Source organism: Selaginella moellendorffii, unplaced genomic scaffold (assembly GCF_000143415.4).
Source record: "Selaginella moellendorffii unplaced genomic scaffold, v1.0 SELMOscaffold_29, whole genome shotgun sequence".
Taxonomy (NCBI): Eukaryota; Viridiplantae; Streptophyta; class Lycopodiopsida; order Selaginellales; family Selaginellaceae; genus Selaginella; species Selaginella moellendorffii.
The window spans coordinates 150,349-167,246 of NW_003314290.1; the positions used below are offsets into that span (position 1 = coordinate 150,349).

Sequence of the window (16,898 nt, forward strand, 5' to 3'; positions counted from 1 at the left end):
AAAACAGCTTCTCGAAATTACAATTCTGGATGCCAATTTTCAAGCTGAACAATTTCCATTCCATACAGAAACTTCTAGCTACTCAAGACTTTCTATATTATAGGACAAGAACACTAGGTCTGTTTGCAAATTGACTCTGCAAGGATGACTCAATTGGAATGTTGCAAGAAGCATCCGAAGTGAAAATTACTAGCCACGACTCCAAGTAAAACTCTGCCAGAATATTTTATTCAAAATCTATATAGGTTTGTTTATGTGGCCATGGACGTTTTCACTTTCTTAAGTGGCAGCTGTAGCAGCAGATTGCTGCTGCTGAGTACCTGCATCTAAATTCAATAAAATTACAGTATAAGTAGAGTTTAAACCTTGACCTGGCAAATGAGTTCCACCAGCCTGCTGAGCAAACTGGATGTTGATGTTCTTCACATCGGGCTTCTGTTCAGCAGATTTGATCTTGGCGATTGTGACAGTGAGTACACCATCTTCCATGGTGGCCGTAATCTCGTCTATCTTTGCATCCTTGGGCATCCGAAAGGATCTTGAAAACTCGCCTCCGAATCGCTCATAGAATCTCGCCTTCTCGCCTTTCTCCTTATCAGGCTTGTCCCGGTGCTTCTCCCCACAGATCACCAGCATCCTGTTGCCTTCGACCTTCAAATGGAGTCGATCTTTCTTCACACCTGGTTCACAACAGATTCACTTTGAAATATTTAGAGGATCCCGGAGGATCCTGCATTCCTCAAGGTTTTAAGAGAGGAAAGAAAGAACTCCCTCACCAGGCAGATCGATCTGGAGGATGTGATGATCAGCCGTTTCGATCCAATCGACACGAATCCATCTTCCAATGTGCTGCTGCTTGCCACGGCGAGGTTGCTCTCCTCCTCGCCGACCCCCGCCTCCTCGTCTTCCCCGATGGAACTCTGGCCAGTCCTCCTCCCAGAACTCCTCGAACTCCTCTTCAGATTCATCCACAAACTCCATCAGATTCAAGAACCAGATTCTCAAAGCTCACACAACTCTACTGACAATCTCTAGAAACTTTCACTCGCTCTACCTGCTTGCTACAACTTTCGTTGGACGAGCATCACTTCTTATAGCGTGGGGGGACTTGCGTATAACATGCATTAAGTGCTCATGGCACACGTTCAATATCACCACTTGTCAACAAACCGGGCTTCCTCTAGAGACTTCTATGAAAAAATATTCTTCCAACAAAGCAGAGTCAAAAGCAAAATTATTTTACATTTGTTTTGAAAGTCCCGGCTTCTTAAAGGTCGAGCACTTCTTGTGGAAACTCGCAGTTAGTAGTGATGAAAAAATAGCAGCTCGATCGATCATGTGAACCAAACAGTCGTTTCCTCTTATATTTATATCTCGTGATCCAGCCTGCTGTTGGTGATGGACATGTCGTTTTCATATTGGAACTTGTGGCGCTCTGTCAGAGGTTTCTATTTCTTTGTCACCTTGTCATTTGTTCTTGAATTCCGTAAGCCGCCGTTCTCGCTCTTATAGTGGAATATGGCTCCTTTCATCAAGCGTTCACCCAATCACCAATGCGAAAGGCACCTAAAGTGGCCTTGAATCCAAGGTCGAAAGACTTCCGACGTGAATGGTGTGCAGTAATCCACTTCCAGCCTCTTTCTTGACCATAACACTCAAGATCATGGATTTGATCGTAGACAGCAAATCGTCCGGGGCATACGCCACTGCTAAGATAGAAACCCTAAAGTTTCGGAAGACTCGACTAGGCTTCTCCAAATGGGTCCAAAGAAACTTCCTTTTAGTTACTCAGGTCACTTTCATTTCCACAGGACTTGCTTTTTCGCAGGACTTTTAATTTGTCTTTCTTGAGACTTGGACCTTCAAAAGATCACTATAGGTTGCGCTTCTGTTCGCAAATCATGGAATCCTTCTGCAAGGATGAGTCTACAGTAGGAATTGAAATGCAAATTACAAATGTCGAAGAGAGTAACAATTTCACAGCTGGAAGAAGCATCCAAGAGAAAATTACTGGAGCTTTCCTTGTAGGAGGTTCTTCATTTGATGCATGGCTCACTACAACCACAGCACAGGTAGCCTTCTCTAGAATTATATTCGAAATCTATGGAGAAATTTACCTTGCAGGTAGCACAAGTTCTCCTCACTCTTCCACACACTCTTGCACAAATGGGAATTACATCCGGAATAGGATTTCAACTTCTATATGGTGCTCTTGGTTGTTGGAGCTGCTATATAACTATGTGCCTGTATATGGATTATGTGGCAATTCTTGAAAGGCACAACGCTCGTAGGAAGAATCACATAATTCAGGTAACAAAACTAAAAACTTCTTCTGGTGTCGCCTGAAAAAAAAATAAAAAAAATTGATGATAGTGGTATGAAGTATTAGATGGTCATTTGGGTCGATGGTGGAGAGCATCTGGATTGTTATTCAATTGTGCATTGATGGTGAGCAGTGCAACAATTCAACTTATAGCTTGTGCAAAGTAAGTTACATATAGAAAACAAAAATCTCTAAAATTTTGGTGGACAGCACAATCTGGTACATGAATAATAGCCTTGACAAAAGGACTTGGACATATATATTTGGAGCTTTATGTTTTCTCACTGTACTTATTCCCACAGCAAGGAATTATAGACTTTGGGTGTTTATTGGCATATTCATGACAACCTATACAGCTTGGTATTTCACCATTGCATCTATATTTTTTGAAAAGGTATGTCCTAGCTTTATCAATATTTTAAATTTAGTAACTTTCACAGCATGATAAGCATGTGCAACACTCAGGTCCAGTAAGTAAAATCCAGTATTTTACAGGTGCTACAAATAATATTTATACATTTGGTAATCATGCTTTGACACTGTAAGTTAAAATATGATCTGCTTTACTGCTATTAACGTCAGCTTTCAGAGAAATTGTTGAAGCTATGGATAAACCAAGGAAGTATAAGATAACTAATGTGTATGCAATCCTTTATATCTTCACACTTACACTCCCATCAGCAGTGAGTGTGTATTGGAGATTTGGTGATCAGATGCTGAATTATCCAAATGCCCTAGCAGTGCTCTCCCCATCCAAGTTCAGAAATGTAGCTATCATCCTTATGCTTACCCATCAGGTGGACTTAAACTCTCAATGATAATTTCAACGTTTAATTTTTAATTTTTTCTGCAGTTTATTGAGTTTGCTGCATTTGTGGTTCCAGTATTTGCAATGTGGGAGAAATTACTAGGCATCCACTGCTCCCAAAACTACATCTTAAAATGTATAGCCAGAATGCCAATTGTGTTGGGCATTTGTTTTCTAGCTATTATGCTCCCATTCTTTGGTTCCATCAACTCAGTGGTGGGCGCTATCATCTCCAGCATTGGTGTCTACATTCTCCCCTGCCTTGCTTTCATGGTCATAAGGAGGCACAAAGAATCAAGAGAGGTATAGGCCACACTTTTCTTTCAACTATTTTCCATATCACAACATTTTTATTTCAGAATGCGGTAGAGCAGCCACCCTTTTGGATCAAGAGCTGGGTGGGTGTTTACTGCATCAATCTTGGATTGGTTCTTTGGGTTGGAATCATAGGCGCTTCGGTTCCTGGGCAAGCATGCACAATCTAATGCACAAAGTGGAAAAATTTGGACTGTTTGCAAAATGTTTCCAATGTTAAGAACTTAACTCATTAGTGTGAAAAACTTACTATACAATACCTTTTGCCATCAGCTCTGGTAAAAGAGAATGCCAGCCCTAGATCCAAAGCCATCATTCTCTCAAATGCAAGCACTGCACATTCTTCCACTTGCAACACGTGGCGAACAAGCACGTCCAAGTCTCAATACTGGCCTTGAAAGGCATGGCTTCCGCGGATAGCATCGCCTCCTCTAGCTGGTTTGCGCGATCAACCATGCAGTGGTAGTGCTCAGGATAGAACTTACCGCTGCCATTCCCTGGAAGACCTCTCAGTCCAGCCCGGCCACAAGCTCGAGATGGCGAGAGCTCCAGCGCCAGCTTACATCTCCAATATCCTACTATGAGTGCCGTCCATGCCACCGAGTCCTTGTCACGAGTCCATGGCTCTCTCCTCTGCCGAGTTTAAGACACGACGAGCAGCGTCCATGCTGCCACACTTGACATGGAAATCTGTTGCGACGAGACAAGAGCCTCCGAGTCGAGCCCGGCCTTGCAAGTGCTAGTGTGGACGGCCTTCCCGGCTTGCAAGTCTGCCACATTGCCGCAAGCTTTGAGAACTGCTACTAGAGTCTGGTAGTCGGGCCTGGAGCCATACTGCAACTTGATCATCCTTACGAAGACCTTGTAGGCAGCTGTCTCCTGGCCGTTGTCCATGTAGCTGAGGATGAGAGAGTTCCATGACACCGAGCTGTGAACTGGCATCTGGTCGAAGACCCTAGCTCCCAGCACCCAAGGGAAGGGGTGAGGGGGAGGGCACACAAAAGCCAAAGCACAAAGACATTTGCTAGCACTATATAAACTGTAGACATTTGCCCCTATTTTCTTACACCAAATCATAGGATAAGCTCTAGGCCTCCACTACAATGTCAAGAGAAACACTAGAATGCATTCCAAGTGGACATGGAGCAGCAAACTTACAGCAAATGCCTATTGTTGTGGACTGTGGAGCTCGGCTCTTTGTACATCCACCGCCCCTTAGTTGCCAATGCACCTTCCCCTAGAGTGTCCTCACATGTTGAGGCTGGGCTAGCATATGCATGCAGTGGCAACAATCGAGAATGAACAACCTCTGAACATCTGAATGACATGCAAAAGTCATAAAATGTTTCTTCATAGGCATAGGAAAAATGTAAAGGCACTACATTGTAGCATAGAGAAGGCCACATACTCAATCTGATGGGTAGTATTTGTGCCACCACAATCTCTTACTAGAGAAATGTGGTGACAGTGGCATTCCTAGTCTGGGAGGAGTTGTCAGTGGTATTTTGAGCTACATATCACAAACATAATTATGTGACATCCCAGAGGCATGCTCTAAGACATTGTACCCCTTGACTGTGACTCTCTTGAGAGAAAGAAACCTATTTTTCCTGTCTAGCTCTATGTCATTCACTGAGATCTTGATTGCTTCCTCTCTACTCTTGGCTGCAATTGCAAAGAAAAAAAAAAGGCAAAGCTAGGATTTTGGAATACCAGCTGTTACATTTGAGCACTACCAAACTCTTATTGATGAAGATAAGAAAAGGAAGAGACACAGCTAACATCAAAGAATCATGATGGTCAAGTTGGCATGAGGTAAGCTGGAACATTCCCACAATTGTGATACTTGCCTTTTACATGCAAAGAGCTTGTGTATGTCTCCCAAATATTGTTAGTGGAAGTGCATTCATGAATATGTCCAATGTTGGTCTTGATCATTCCGAATGGCAACCAGGTGATCAGTCTACCGTGGTTATCAAGCAGCTATGAAAGTGCTGAATGGTTGATCAGTTGACAATTTTTTTTTTGATTGATGCCAAATGGGCATGTTTGAAATACTTCAATGTTATGGCTAGAAATTTTAGCAAAATATTTTGATGGATTTCCATACATTTTTCCACAATAGTTAAACCTTTAAACTTTGCTCAACTGTGCTAGAATTGCTAAAATCCAATCATTGCAATAGTTTGCATTTTAGGGCATAAATGCGGTCAGGACCAACAATGAATATGTCTAGCACTATTTCTGCTGTGACATAGCAAAAAAGTTCCACTTTCTCATTTGCCACCTATTAATAAATAAAATGAAACCAAACTTGGATATGCTTTGTCATATGATGAAACCATAGATTTTTCATTGATGCAATGGCTCTTACAATGAAGGATTATTGCCTCTCCTTGCTTGTAGCAAAGTCTTAAGTCAAAGAATCTCCTTGGCTGTTTATATCATCCTAACATACTTTGCCTTTGTGCTTGAAAGTGCCACAATTGGCTGCTGCTCACTACTCTACATAACTACTGCACTGCCCAAGCTAAAGACATAGCCAAAAGTTGGTTTTCTCTTATCACCTTCTCATGCCTAGTTTGCATCTAAGTATCCTTGCAGCTTGAGTTGAGGCTACACTCTTGTTTTGTGTAACACAAACATAATCTATTGTTCCCTTTACATAACAAGACACCTGCTTGATTGCTTGCTAGTGTGGAAAGCTAGGATTTGCCAGGAACTATGAGACAACTCCTACTGCGTAGGTATATTTGGCCTAAAAAAAATTATGAGGTAGACTAAGCTACCTACCACCTTTTTATATGGAATCCTATCCATCACTACCTTTTCAGCCTTTGTGCCTAGGGCTATATTGTAAGTAGCCAAGTTGTTTTTTCCTATCCTAGTATCTTGTTCATTGATGATTTGTAGGGCCATTTTGGCCAAAAAGGCAAAGACATAAATGGAATATTCTAGACCTTACATTCTTGATTTAACAAATGACAATATCCTCATTGTCCTTTGATACCAATATTAAGATTTGGCACTAAAAGACAAATATCTAGTCTCTCTAGACTATATTACACCTCCTCTTGAGGTTATTTAGCACTTAGTCACCCCCAAACTACCTCAAAAACTCCACTATAGTGCCACTCTATTATGAGCTTTAAGTTAAGTTCCTTACCCTAACATGCCTTAATATACCCTTGAGCTTCTTGTTTGCTCCTTTTGACTATAATGATAAAGTCTATAAAGATATTACACCAATAGATATAAGAACAAGTAAAAGTTGCAAAAGACCCTTTGGCTTCTCCCATAGCACTTTTACTTGCTAACAAAGCTTATATAGTTTACAATACTCAAGGATATTAACTGTAAGCTCTTTAATTTGAAATTTTTGAGAAGTCACCCAACCCAGTACTATTCAAACCCAAAGACACTTAACCCTATAAGTATCCTAAAACCCTTAACTGATTCACTCTTATTCATGAGCCTTTTTCCTCTATATATAAATTTCATGGATCATTTTCCAAGTCATTCTCTTTGGTTGTTTACAATCTACCACACTTGTAAGTTCATGCTTTTGTGAATGAAAGTTGAAAGCCATAACTCTTTTAAGAGCCCCACTCCTTTGACACCTTACCCTTTGGGTTGAACCCAGTCGAAACAAACTAAACTTACTAAATATCAATCAATATATAATGTGATTCCCTTAGTCAACCAATAGAGTCAGACTCAAGACTCTCTCTGATACTAAATATAAGCTCCTTAATTTGGACTTTCCAAGGAGGTCACCCAACTTAATATTATTCAAGGATGCTTAACCCCAAGTATCCCAAGACCTTTAATCGATTGGAAAGGGGGTGCACTTTTATTTATAGGATTTTTCCTATTATATTTGAACCCATGGATTGTTTTTCAAGTTATTCTTTTTGGTTTTTTACATTAGCTTTCATATTGAAAACTATAGTGAGCAACATATGGCTTCTTATGAGCTTTACGTAAAAGCATAGTTCAAATGTCCTTAGATGAAGGAGATCATGGAAATAAAGAAAATTCTCATAAAGAGAATAATTCTTATACAAAGAGATTTTAGTCTCTAAATGTAGCTCATGCTTAAAACTCTCATAAATAACTCTCATAAATAACTCTCATAAACTCTCATAAATAGCTCTAGAATCAGTCATATACTTATATGGAAAAGACGCTACAAAATTAGTGAGAACCACTAAAATAGCATTAATGTATCTGACTTAGTGGATCAGCCACTAAATTTTTATTACCAGAAATATGAATGATCTTAAAATGAAAATTAGCAAGGAAGGCCAACTAACAAGCCCGTCACTTATTCATAACTAGTTGGTGTAAGATATAAATCCCTAAACCCCAAAGTGGAGCCGAAAGGGTGTCACGTGATAGTGGCCAAAGCGAAAGCCAAATGAGCGTAACACGTTTGGACTAAAAGCTCTGACTTGAAAAGTCAAGAGCGGGACTGAAACTCCCAACGAAGTGTTTGAGGAACAAGCACGAAACGAGCAATAAGTGAGTCTCTAGAAAAGGGACACAAGAGGACTAACACATGACACGTGGAAGTGTCCAAGATGGAGTGGTGGTTTGGCTAGGAAAGGCCAGTTTGGCCCAGGAAGGCCATACCCAACTATTAGGTGATGAGATGACCACTGGGACGTCCAAGGCTAAAGTGAATACCGTGGGGTAGCTTGGTGAAGTGTTCAAGAACCGACTTTAGTTCCCCCAGGAGATCAAACGGTCGATGCTCCCAGTTTAAGTGTGGGTGGCACTACCTACTTGGATACCTGGTATGGCTCAACGGAACCTCGCTCTAAGCCCATGGCTAAAGCACCCAAACGCAGAAGGCAGGGAGAGTACCTATAAGGCCCACGTAGGGCCATAGTGTTCTGAAATGTTGTCCCTAAGTCCCGGACTATGGAAAGGAAGAGGAGCAGTCCTCTGGTGTGGTGACCAAGGATACAGTCACACGGTGAGGAAGTCCCAAAGGATAGTGGGACTTAATGGTCAAGCCTGTGGGCTTTGATTTAGAGGCAGTATTGGCGAACACGGCCATGGATAAAAAAAGACTTGGTAGGGATTGTAAAAGGGATATTGGGGAAGGTTGTACCCCATGTCTGCATGCATCCTAAGGATGCTAAGAAGTGGATTTGGGTGGAAGCAACCAAAGAGAACGACTTGAGAGATGATCCGTTAGGGTTTAAATATAGGGTTGGGTGACTTCCCGGGAAGTCCAAATTCAGGAGCTTACATTTGGTATCAAAGAGGTCTCGGGTCCGACTCTGTTGGTTGGCTATAAGCTGGTCCAGTTTGCTCCCGCTGGGCTCGACCCGAGGGGTAGGGTGTCAAGAGAGCGGGGCTCTCGGGAGAGTTGTGACTCTCAGCTTCTGTTCACGAGGGCGTGAACTTGCAGGGAAGCGTGGTGGATTGTAAACAACCAAAGAGAACGACTTGAGAGACCAGCTTCTGTTCACAAGGGTGTGAACTTGCAGGGCAACATGGTGGATTGTAAGCAACCAAAGAGAAAGATTTGAGAGATGATCCGTTAGGGTTCAAATATAGAGGGAAAGGGCCCATGAATAAGAATGCACCCCTTTTTCCAAAATGGTTAAGGGTCTTGGGATATTTGGGATTAAGTGTCATTGGGTGTGAATAATATTGGGTTGGGTGACCTCCTGAGAAGTCCAAATTCAAGAGCTTACACTGGGGTGATCATTCATGGATGGATGGCCCGTCTTTGAAAGACGGGACTGTGATGTAGGTGGACCAAGTGCAAAGGTTGAGCAGCATGGATGCCATTCTCGGGGCTAGCAAACCCCAAGTCCTAAATTGAACTTATGGAGGTTGTGAATGAGACTTCTCTAAGTGGTCGGAGTGTGGTTAGGTGACTAAAGTAGAATGGAAAAATTAATCGCTTACAATTTGGTATCAGAGTTGTTCTTTAATCTGACTTTTATTGGTGCTCAAGTATATCACCACTTGTATTGGCATTGGAAGGTCCGAGGAGTGGGTCTATCCTTGAAGAGTAGTAGGTCGAGAGGACATAACTCTCCACTGTAGTTCATGTATGAATTTGTAGTCATAACTCTCCACTGTAGTTCATGTATGAATTTGTAGTCAAGGTGGTGGATAGAAAAGGGCTAATAAAGGAACAATTTTGGGATCTTGGGGACAATATAAGATTTTCCTCAGAGAGTTGAGGATGTGATCTAGATTAGCATTTGACCCAGCAAACTGGCTAATGTAGTTATGGTAAAGAATTATAGTTGGGATCACGGGAAAGATAAAGACTCCAAAATAATAAAGGAGTCACAAGATTATCCTCATATAGTTGAGGTTGGTGCTCATGAATTTGAGATCAGAATTAATGAACATAGGAGGTCAAATACGAAAGAGGACACAAGTCCTTGAAATGGTAGCCAAGGCTACCCTTAATAAATGCTAGAACAACCCAAGAGATTGGGGGTGTATTTAGAGGATGAGTTGGTATTTTCATCACATGGACAAATAGTCCTAAAGGGCAAACGTAGCCCATATGGAACAAAGAATAATCAAGTGTCGGAGTAACACTTGTAGGAATTGTTTTTATAAGTAGGACATGAATATGAGAAGTTGTACTCTAACGAGCTGGCACCTAAAAAATGGGACCTTATAAGTCGTCGGATTAACAAAGTCCAAAAAACTACATGATTCGAGTGGAGTCAAAAAATGGTCCTAGAGGACTAATGGAAGCATTTGGACTAAGGTGTATTATACCCTACGAAGGATGGGGAGGATCATAAAATCCAAGTATGAAAATAGTGGGTATTTTATTGATGGCAAAATGTGCTATACTAAAATTATGGGAAAAAGGTTCCCAGAAGAAAGCAACTTTGACATAAAGTTGTATGTAAACTATATGATGCAATGCTAATAGATAATTGGCATGAGAAATGACTATATTAGTCTTAGCAAAGACCTAGACACAAGTAAGAAGTGTCATAAAGGTACGCTCGTGAAGTTGATGGTGTGGAGGCACCAAATATGCCAAGGCGTGATGCCTTGAAGTCAAGTTGATAGGTTCATGAGAACCCCTTCCCAAAGGAATCCTAATGGAAATGGGAATGGCATAGCCTAAGCTAGAAAGCATGCAATTAGAGTGTGGTGACCCAAAAATAATGATGAAGGTGTAGAAGCACTAACAATGAGTTGTAGGACTTAACAACTATAAAACAACTAAGCAAAATGTGCAAAATAATTAATTAAACTAGTAAAAGGTAACTACCTAAGACTTTTTATTGAGATAAAGAAGTTACATATACGAGGGATAAATTACTCATGTTGCGATATAGTAAGTCAATGTCATAAAAGAAATGCTCATTATCAAAGAAAGCCATCATTGGGACACCCAAACGCTCTAAAACACCAAAAAATGGTGTTTGTTGTCGTGAGGGCATTAGATAAGGACTAAAAGACTAAGTCCCTAGTGAATGATGGATAGGAGGTGCTATCTAAACATCTAAGGTTGCAAAGATAGGAAAAGATTGTCTACCCGAATTGGATAAAGCAAAAAATGGAATTTTGGCAAGGCTAATGATGGGCATATAAAGGCCCATAAGTAGCAACGTTAATCCTGGTATGTGGGATTATAAAGTGAGCATACCTGAATTGAAGAACCACTCCCTAGGCTATCGGGTGGGTTCATCCCTAAGAATACTTGCTAAGGCATGGTAGAAAGTGCAAAGCTATCCTCCTAGTTTGGAGGCAAATAACTGAAGGAAATGTGTGAGGCCAAAAACAAGTAGTAAGAGGATAGAACTAAATTATAGGAATTGAAGAGCATAACCAAGAGTGGTTATGTTAGTTGAGAATGGAGAATCAAGTGGGCACTCAAACATATTATTATAAGCAATTGTGATGCCATGGAGAGTCTAAATATGAAATTATCCATGTTAAACCATATGGTAATTAAAAATCTTGCAAAAAGGAGAAGCCTTAGCAAGCTAAGGGACAAAATTCCTTCAAGGTTCCCAAAGATAATTTTAGGTAACTTAATATCTAAAAAGCGAAGTGTAAATGGTTCATAGAACGTGCAAAATCAGAGTGGCACAGCAAAAGTGTAGTCTTAAAGCTTGCCATAAGGTAATGCTATCAAGGTTGGGGAAGTAATTCCCGAGTGTTCAAAGAGAGGGTTTTGAATGAAAGTTGATGGTTAAAGACTTTCACGGTTGAACCATATTACAGTGGTCAGATGACTTCTTAGATGCGATTGGCAAGTCAGGGGAACAAATACCCTAATTGAAAGTGCTAACTTCAAAAGGGGTGGCCCATGGGGCCATGCATAGAGGAGTCCATGCATGATTACAGACATGCCAAGTTAAAGGACTTGGTAGTGTAGAAGAACTAAGTTCCTAAGCTGTGTTGTGGCGTGTTTTAAGTATAAATTGGTGCACCAGTGTGGGGAATCACGCTAGGCATCATGTGTGATGTCATTTGTAGATGCATATATAAATGTTGGGTTCGAGTCCTGACCCTTTAGTGCTTGGGTTTGAGTCCCAACTCACTAAGGCACAGTGATGGTTTGGAATATGAGGACACTTATTTTTCGGTGGTCATAGACTCTTAGTAAGGAGACTATCTTGGGCACACTACCAAGTGGGGGATGCCCCGGAGTTGTGATGCATGGTTAAATTGCTTAGTGTGAAAACTTAGCATATCTAACTTGAACACTTTAGTGCAAGTGGCACCAAGGACGTGGTGAATGAGATGGGGACACATAGTCTCAATTGTTATGGACCCTTGGCAGGAAAGGCTAACTTATGCGTACTGCCAAGTGTGGGGGATGCCCCTAGGGTCATGGTTAACAATTTAAATGTCTAGAAGATTTAGTATCTATTGGCAAACTTATTAAGGTGTCAAGAGTAAATTGCTAAGTGATCTTATGGCTAAGCAAGGACAAGGTTCTTGTGAAGTTATGGAATAAGATTCCTAGTTCAAAGTGTTGATTTGAACTATTGATGATGGTGTGGTTTGGTCAAGGTGACCAAGTGGGAAAAACACCTAAGGGAAATGAGTTGTGTCAAGGCGATGGCATAACAAGTTCACAGAAAGTAGTCTTTATAAAAGACTAATGGGAGGGTAGATAAATCCCACAGCAGAAAATGCTAAAGAAACGTACTAGGGATGAACACCCCCTGGACTTGGCAAAGCAAAGTCTTTGCTATGAAACCGAAAGGATACTTCAAGAATGGAGGTAGCGATCCTATATTGCTAGGTGCAACAATCAAAGGATAGGAGCAAAGATTAGTGGCTAAGTAAAAAGCTATGGGAATCATGGGAAGGAATCCAAATGGCAAAGTAAAGTCCCAAACTGTGAAAAAGAAGAGGAGCAATCCTCTGGTGTAGAAACCAAGGATACAGTCATGTGAGGAGGAAGTCCCAAAGGACCGTGGGACTTAGTGGTCGGGCCTGTGGACCTTGATCCAGTGGCAGTGTTAGCGAACACGACCATAGATAGAAAGGGACTTGGTGGGGATCGAAAAAGGGATATTGGGGAAGGCTATTCCCCATGCCTGCAAGCATCTTAAGGATGCTAAGGAGTGGATTTGGGATGACCACTCATGGATGGATAGCCCAGTCTTTAAGAGATGGGACTATGATGCAGGTGGTGTTAGACCACTAGTGTGACCAAGGTGAAGGGGCATAACCTTAGTGTAACAGGCTGGTATGTCAGTGGTACTTTGGAAGGGTCGGTCATGGGATTGGACACATGGAACACTTGGGCCAAGTGTAAAGTTTGAGTGGTAGGGATGCTATTCTCGTGGCTAGCAAGCCCAAGTCTAGAATAGGACTTATGGAGGTTGTGCATGAGACTCTGACAAGTGGTCAGAAGTGTGGTTAAGTGACTAAAGTAGAATGGAAAAATTAGTCACTTATAGAGATTCATTTGGCTATTCGTGGTGGTTTTCTCCTTTTATTGGTTTAGTTCTCGCTAAACCCCTTAGAGACACCTTCTTTATCTCAATCCCACTATTCATTCACGAGTAGTCTTAGTTTTTATCAATATAACTTTTGCACTTTGGAACTCTTAATTTTGACTTCTCGAAGTCGATTTCCTAGGTGTCTCTAACACTTTGCATTGCGCATATTGTGCAACTCCACTTCCCCATCTTTACTTAAGGGCACCATCATCTTCTTTTCTATTTCATGTCACATTTGGCATTAAGTTCCAGTTATCATAATTCGTGCTAGGGCTGTCCATGGCCCTATCATTTGACTATTTTATTGCTCCCTCCTTTGGAGCTTTCATTTTCACCAAATTAGAGCAATTAGGAATCCATCATTAGAAACCCTTTACCTTTCTCACAATTCGTTAACATCCAACTCCTTGGTGTTCCTGGCCTAGGGACAACATTTCGGAACACCGTAGCCCTATGCGAGCCTCATGGGTACTCTCCCCACCTTCCACCTTTGGATGCTCTAGCCATGGGCTTAGAGTGAGGCTCCATTGAGCCATGTCAAGTATCCAAGTAGGTAGTGCCACCCACACTTGGACTGGGAGCATTAACCATTCGATCTCCTAGGGGAACTAAAGCCGGCTCTTGAACACTTCACCAAGCTACCTCGCTTGTCGGTCCGTATTCACTCTAGCTTTGCACTTGGTCCAAGTGCTCCCCGCGTCCGCTCCCATGACTGACACCCCAAGGCACCACCAACATACTAGCCCGTTACGCTAGGCCATGCCCAATCACCTTGGTCACATCGGTGGTCCAACACCACCTGCATTGCAATCCCGTCTCTTCAAGATTGGGCCATCCGTCCATGAGTGGTCATCCCAGATCCACTCCTTAGCATCCTTAGGATGCCTGTAGACATGGGGAATAGCCTTCCCCAATATCTCCTTTCTAGTCCCCACCAAGTCCCTTTCTATCCTTGGCTGTGTTCCCCAACACTGCCATTGGATCAAGGCTCACAGGCCCGACCACTAAGTCCCACGGTCCTCTGGGACTTCTTCATTGCATGACTATATCCTTGGTCACTACACCAAATGACTACTCCTCTTCCTTTCCACAGTCTGGGCCTTTGGGACAACATTTCGGAACACCGTGGCCTTACGCAAGCCTCGTGGGTACTCTCCCCGCCTTCCACCTTTGGGTGCTCTAGCCATGGGCTTAGAGCGAGGTTCCGTTGAGCCATGTTTGGTATCCAAGTAGGTAGTGCCACCCACACTTGGATTGGGAGCATCGGCCAGTCGATCTCCCGGGGGAACTAGAGCCAGCTCTTGAACACTTCACCAAACTACCCCGCTTGTCAGTTCGTATTCACTCTAGTCTTGGACTTCCCAGTGGGCAGCTCATCACCCAACACAGGGTACAGCCTTTTTGGGCCAAACTGGCCTTTCCTGACTAAACTGGCTCCACTGCAGTCCTCCCCCTTACTATACTTTTGGAGCTCACCAAACCCCCTAGGGTCTGGGAGACGAACGCTTTGGGCTTTCACCTTCTCAGACTCGAACTCGGACTCGGACTCGGACTCGGACTCGGACTCGGACTCAGACTCAGACTCGGACTTGGACTCGGACTCGGGCTCGGGCTCGGGCTCGGTCTCGGCCTTGGCCTCGGTCTCGGTCTCGGTCCCGATCTCGGTCTCGGTCTCGGTCTCAATCCTGGTCTCGGTCTCGACCTCGGACTCCATCTCGGGTCCTTCTCGGACTCCATCTCGGATTCCATCTCGGACTCCGTCTCGGTCCATCTCGGACTTCATCTCGGACTCCATCTCAGTCCATCTCGGACTCCATCTCGAACACTTTCACGTGTCATGTGTTGGTCCTTTTGGGTCCCTTTTTAGAGCCTTGCTTATTGCTTGCTTCGTGCTCATTCCTCAAGCACTTTGTTGGGAGTTCCACTCCCGCTCTCAACCTTTCAAGGCGGAGCTTTTAGTCCAAATGTGTTACGCTTCTTTGGCTTTCGCTTCGGCCACTACCATGTGGCGCCCTTCCGGCTCCACTTTGGGGCCTAGGGATTTTGTGTCTCACAACTCCACCACCCATAGATAAAGTTCAATGTCTTCATCGAATGGTAAACCCTTTTATAAAGTAACACCCGCATGTATTACCATTTCCATCCTTGACACCCAGCCAATATTTGACTATGGTTTGACACCGAAGGCTCACCATGCCTTGTTTATCCCCTAAAGAGCATAGTCTTTTCAACATAGAGACTCACTCGACTATCTGGGGTGGTTTGCTCCCTTTTATTGGTTCAATTCTTGCTAAACCTGTTAGAAACACCCTCTTTAACTCAATGCCACTACTCATTCTCGAGTAGTCTCTCTTTCCATCAATATAACCTTTGCACTTTGGAGCTTTTTAATTCTGACTTCTCAAAGTCAATTTCCTAAGTGTCTTCGACACCTTGCATTGCACATATTGTGCAACTCCATTTCCCCATCCTAGGAAATTCTCTATTTGAGGGCACCATCATCCTTTCTTTTATTTCGTGCCACCTTAGGCACTAAGTTCCAGTTATCATACTTTGTGCTAGGGCTATCCATAGCCCTATCATTTAGCTACCTTTCCGCTCCCTCCTTTGGAGCTTCCACTTTTGCCAAATCAAAGCAATTGGGAATCCATCCTTGGAAACACAGTCTTTCCCACAATTTGTTAGCACCCAACACATTAGTGTTCCTAGTTTAACTTTGCCTTTTGGATTCTTTTTCATGATTCCCATGGCTTTTTTCTTAGCCACTAGTTTTTTTGCTCCTATCCTTGATTGTTGCACCCAGCAACATAGGATCGCTACCTCCATTTTTGAGGTTTCCTTTCAGTTCCATAGCAACACTTTGCTTTGCCAAGTCCAAAGGGTGTTCACCCCTAGTACGTCTCTTTAACATTTTCTACTGTGGGCTCTATCCACGGCCCAACTTTTGAGACCCTCCCTTGGATCTCTTGTAGAGATTACTTTCCTCATACTTACTATGCCATCACATTGACATAGCTCATTTCCCTTATGTGTTCTTCCCACTTGGTCACCTTGACTAAGCCACACCATCATCAATAGTTCAAATCAACACTTTTGAACTAAGAACTTTATCCCTTAAACTCACAAAGACTTTGTCCTTATTTTAGCCATAAGACCACCTAGTGATCTAACCTTGGCACCTTAACAAGTTTGCCAATAGGTACTAGGTCTTCCAAACCTTTAAGTTGTTCATCATGACTCTGGGGGCATCCCCCACACTTGGCGGTGCACCCAAGCCAGCCCTTCCGGCTAAGGGTCTATAGCAACTGAAACTGGGTGTCCCCATCTCATTCACCACGTTCTTGGTGCCACTCGCACCAAAGTGTTTAAGTTAGATATGCTGAGCCACACTAAGCAATCTAACCGTGCATCACGACTCCGAGGCATCCCTCGCTTGGCGGTGTGCCCAAACCAGTCTCCTCACTGAAAGTCCATGACCACCGAA

General features: G+C 42.8%; 2 protein-coding genes across 2 annotated transcripts; one reads left to right on the forward strand and one right to left on the reverse strand.

Annotated features, from left to right (window-relative positions):
- Nucleotides 1–200: 200 nt before the first annotated feature.
- Nucleotides 201–1,096, reverse strand: LOC9645592 (16.9 kDa class I heat shock protein 1). The gene is made up of 3 exons (XM_024681041.1): nucleotides 777–1,096; nucleotides 372–680; nucleotides 201–320 (listed from the first exon to the last, which is right to left on the reverse strand). Exons 1-3 carry the CDS (start codon nucleotides 979–981, stop codon nucleotides 280–282), a joined length of 555 nt encoding a protein of 184 aa, XP_024536809.1. The 5' UTR covers nucleotides 982–1,096; the 3' UTR covers nucleotides 201–279.
- A 1,522-nt stretch (nucleotides 1,097–2,618) lies between these two features.
- On the forward strand, nucleotides 2,619–3,703 carry LOC9645987 (auxin transporter-like protein 1). The gene is made up of 5 exons (XM_024681056.1): nucleotides 2,619–2,717; nucleotides 2,764–2,864; nucleotides 2,913–3,120; nucleotides 3,177–3,434; nucleotides 3,491–3,703. Exons 1-5 carry the CDS (start codon nucleotides 2,664–2,666, stop codon nucleotides 3,614–3,616), a joined length of 747 nt encoding a protein of 248 aa, XP_024536824.1. The 5' UTR covers nucleotides 2,619–2,663; the 3' UTR covers nucleotides 3,617–3,703.
- Nucleotides 3,704–16,898: the final 13,195 nt, after the last annotated feature.